Here is a 4,772-nt window from a genome sequence, read left to right on the forward strand (position 1 = left end):
GTAAATTACATGAGTGTTGCTTGTATGCCTTAGGCTTCCGCCGTATGTATGCATGCGTTATTTTATGTGTAGAATTGAGTATGCCGGGTTTCGGGTGTTTGATGGACGAATTCGCCCCATTGAGCGCGAACTTAGTGCTCTGGGTGCTTGATGGAGGTCATCGCCCCGCTGAGCCGGTATGCCTAGTTTGCATGAATTACATACTATGATGTAGAAGAAGATTACATGCACCCTCTGTTAATTATTTCCTTGATAAGATTAGGGAATCTTGGATAGGGGCGAAATGCCGCTCCAGCCTGACTTAATCTTTCCCTAGGAACTTAGTGGTTTACCACGGTAAGAAGGTACCCCGGAGCGTTCATAGATTGCTAGCGTGTGAACGGTATCTATAGCTTCGTGGGAGGACCAAGGGGTCCCTGATCAGTCCTTACTGCTCTTAGCCATTTCGCATGGGAAATGTGTCCCCACGTCGTACAGCCCATTAGCTGCATGGGAACGGGTTGGGTCGCGCCCCCCATAGAGGGACTAGATGGGCGTAGGGGTACTCAGCACACCCCTAGGCTAGGTACCATGTAGTCCCAGATAGCCATGTGGAGGTAGCACCTCATAGAGAGATACCGACCATATTAGCTTGGCATATAGAACCTCTGGGCGTTTAATGAGAGAACGAAAAATCAGTGAAACCCAAGGGGCAAGCCCCAAGGGACCTAGATTGGAGCCAGTCGCCCTAGAACCGAAATAGGAAACCGTGGCAACCTATTGAATTAAGATGCGAAAAGAGCCTACAAGTAGGTGGCTTACTGAGTATAATTTTTATACTCATCCTTGCTATGTTTTCCTTTTTTTTTTCAGGAGCGCGAGGCGTCGGTCAAGAGTGGGCGTGATCTGAAGGGAATTGTCACAGAGGGATGGGTTGTCCCGGGGCGTCAGTCCAGTCTTAGTCTTTATTTTTGTATTCGCATTCCTTTTAAATTTATTTTCCAAACGGTCTTGTGATCTGTGTTATCGTTCGAAAAACTTTATTGAAATTTGATGATTTTTGCTACTTCATATTTAAATCTCTTGTGCGTCTGTGTCGTGTCGTTGGTCACTGTCCGTAGTAAAATATTGGGCTGTGACACAAGTAGTCCTATAGAGCCATGCACGAGGTAGCTCCTAGTAGGTCACTAGTCATTTACACCTCAACATAAGGAACTGTTAGGGTTTAAATGAAATGATGATGAACCAGAGCAGACCCAAGAGGTTAAGACTAGAACTAGACGTTCGAGAGCCAATGAGAAGTCCGTGTTTATCTGTTAAGCTTAGAATGCGATGAGAGCCTACAAGTAAGTGGCTTATTGAGTATTAACTTTTATATCCATCCTTGCTACGTTTTTCTTTTTCAGATGCCTAAGGTGTCAGGTCAAGAGAGGACGTGTTTGAAAGATGTGGATTGCCATAAAGGAAATTATGTCATGAGGTGCAAGTCCGGTCTTTGTTTTTGTATACAAATTTTCATATCTTTCAATGTCAAAACTAATCAACTATTTGAATCATTGAATTGAAATTCCCTTTAGAAATGAATGATTTCATTTGATGTCTTTTCAAATATTTTCTTACTCTCACCTTATCATTTTGAATCAGACTCATTGTAAAATATTGGGTCGTGACAACTACCCTCACCCATGGCTCCAAAGCCGGGTTTATGTCTACGAGCCATTGCGAGAGGAATTGCCCAAAGCTTGAGCACTTTATGGAGTGAAGAAAACAAAAAAGAGTGCGGCGGCTGAAAAGGTTAAATAAATCTAGAAGCATGTTGAATATGAACAGTTGAGATACATGACAGATTCACAAGATTAACGCATGTTTATGCACCGATTAAAGTACTCAATTAAAATGTTTAAGACCCTTACCATATAATTAACCAAATTATATAGTTCATGCACATATTTGTCATCCCTACAAGTGGGCCATCCCCTCTGTTTCTTTTTCAATAAATCAAGAGCTGCATGCTTCACTCTGCATTCCCATCTCTGCCTTTCTCCATTTCCACCGCCATGGGAGCTCTGCACAAACCTTCCCAATCCCATATTGTTATGGTGCCAAGTCCAGGAATTGGCCATCTAATTCCCCTCCTCCAGTTCGCCAAACGCCTTGTCTCCCTCCACGCCTTATCCGTCACCGTCGCCATTCCCTCCGACGCCCCTCCGACCAAAACACAAAAAGCTCTCTTCACCAACCTCCCTTCCACCATCCAACCTCTCTTCCTCCCGCTCCTCTCCTTCTACGATCTCCCCAAACACACCAAAATTGAAACCATCATCGCTCTCTCTGTAACTCGCTCTCTTCCGTTCATTCGCGACCTCTTCAAATCCCTCATCGGGAAAACCCATCTTGTTGGCCTTATCGTCGACCACTTCAGTACTGACGCCTTCGATGTCGCCATCGAATTCAACGTCCCTCGCTACCTTTTCTTCCCTCCCTCCGCCATGTCCCTTTCCTTCGCCTTTCAATTGCCCAGCCTCGACCAAATCGTCTCCGGCGAGTTCAGGGACCATCCCGAGCTGATTCCGATTCCTGGGTGTATTCCGATTCATGGGGAAGATCTCTTGGAACCGGCTCAAGATAGGGAGGATGATGCGTACAAGCTATTACTCCATAACTGTAAGAGGTATAGATTGGCCGATGCTATTTTTCTTAACAGCTTCCCGGAATTGGAGCCGGAAGCTATGAAAGCTCTGCTAAAGGAGGAAGCAGGGAAGCCCCCTGTTTATCCAGTGGGTCCGCTGGTGAGAAACGATTGCAGTGAAAACGGAAAGAGAGCGGAGTGTTTGAAATGGCTTGATGAACAACCAAATGGGTCGGTTCTGTTCGTGTCATTTGGGAGCGGTGGGACTCTGTCGAGTGCTCAAATCAAGGAATTGGCGTTGGGATTGGAAATGAGCGAGCAGAGATTTCTATGGGTGGTAAGAAAGCCAAACAACGAGGCGGCTAATGCAACGTTTTTTAGCGACGAGAACGAGAACGAAGCGTCGAGCTTCTTGCCGGAGGGGTTTATGGAGAGGACGAAAAACAGGGGAATGGTGGTGTCATCGTGGGCGCCACAGGTTGAGGTGCTGAGGCATGAGTCCACCGGGGGGTTCTTGAGCCACTGCGGGTGGAACTCGACGCTGGAAGGCGTGGTGAATGGGGTTCCGCTGATTGCTTGGCCTCTGTACGCAGAACAGAGGATGAACGCCCATATGCTGACAGAGGACATTAAAATAGCTTTGAGGCCGAAGAAGGAGGAGGAAAGTGGGATTGTGGAGAAGGAAGAGATTGCAGAAGTGGTAAAGTCGTTAATGGAAGGCGAAGAGGGGAAAAGAATTCGAGGGAAAATGAAGAATCTGAAAAATGCAGCGGAAAGAGGTGCGGGGGAAGATGGGTATTCATCCAAAGCAGTGTGTGCAATGGGTATGAAGTGGAAGAAGACGATGATGAGCTCCCAAAATGGGTATGAATTGGAAGAACGTGAAGATCTGCAATAATAAAAAGCTTTTGAATCTTGAATTGCCTCTGGGGGGATTGAATTTGTTGTCTTGAATCACAACTCCCTCACTTTGTACAATTTGAATGTGATGATAACAACCGAATTTAGTGTATCTTGTTTGGCTCGATAAAATTGTGCTTTGATTGTTATAAATGGTATTAGAGTCAGACATATAAGGGTGTGGTGTGGCAATGAGATTTTATGGGGCCCTTACAAAGGGGTGAATTGTGGAGATTTTATATCCATCATAGAGGGAACCAAATTTTCTTACCAGAGTGTGTAAATCTCTCCTCAGTAAGCAGTGGATTTTGTCCATTACAAATGGTATAGTATTAGAGCCAAAATTAGAATGGTTCTAATTTAATGCTTTTGAAATCCTTTACCCAATATGAATTCACGTCACAAAAAAGTCCATCGTATCCGCGTATATGAAATATTCTAGAAAGTCTTTAAACAAAATACTTTTGCTCATTTTTCAAAATAATAAAGTTTAAGGCAATATATAGTTTATTTGAATCTCGTTTTTAATGGGTTGAAATATGACTTCTAGACCTATTTATTAGCTAAACTTTGAACCTAACAAGAGACAAATAATTAATAACCGAATATATTCCATATGTTACCTTAATTCATACTCATTTTGTTCTTTTTAATGTGATTTTTTAAAAACTCTTTTAACATGTTTTATTTTCTCCAATTATTTGTGTGTTGCAATGGCTTTATGGTTTTCTTTATATTTATTTATTTTATTGTTATTTTATATTGATAAAAAAAAAATTATTTTTATTTAACAAATATATTTTAGGTTGGAAGGAGTAAATAAATATATTTTATTTTATTTTTAAAATATATCATGTATAATTAAAAAGTGATCAATTTTAAATATTAATTAAAGGTTAATTATTGTTTTAAAACAAGTTTTTGTTGATAATTTGAATTTAATTTATCATAATTAGTTAAATAATAATAATAATAATATATATTTTTTATGTAAGAAAAGACACGACCTTTATAATATGACTACCACTGCATGCATGGATGATATTATGTACGGAAAACTATTTTTTAGATCAAAATAATGAAATTATAACATAAATTAGGCACCGTCATCCATACGTGAGGTGAGGTTCTTGTTAGATATAGGATGGATATTTAAAAATATTTAATAAATGATCTATGATTAGGAATGGCAACTACATGCAATATATTTCATAATTATTGGGATCGAGTGGGACTTTTTTTTTTTTTTTTTTTTTTTTTTTTT

General features: G+C 40.9%; 1 protein-coding gene across 1 annotated transcript; it reads left to right on the forward strand.

Moving 5' to 3' along the window:
* Positions 1 to 1,927: 1,927 nt before the first annotated feature.
* Positions 1,928 to 3,613, forward strand: LOC111446334 (hydroquinone glucosyltransferase-like). Its single transcript, XM_023085113.1, has one exon. The coding sequence runs from the start codon at positions 1,989 to 1,991 to the stop codon at positions 3,504 to 3,506; it is 1,518 nt and encodes a 505-aa protein (XP_022940881.1). The 5' UTR covers positions 1,928 to 1,988; the 3' UTR covers positions 3,507 to 3,613.
* Positions 3,614 to 4,772: the final 1,159 nt, after the last annotated feature.

The sequence above is a fragment of the Cucurbita moschata genome, unplaced genomic scaffold (genome assembly GCF_002738365.1).
Source record: "Cucurbita moschata cultivar Rifu unplaced genomic scaffold, Cmos_1.0 Cmo_Scf00001, whole genome shotgun sequence".
Classification (NCBI taxonomy): Eukaryota; Viridiplantae; Streptophyta; class Magnoliopsida; order Cucurbitales; family Cucurbitaceae; genus Cucurbita; species Cucurbita moschata.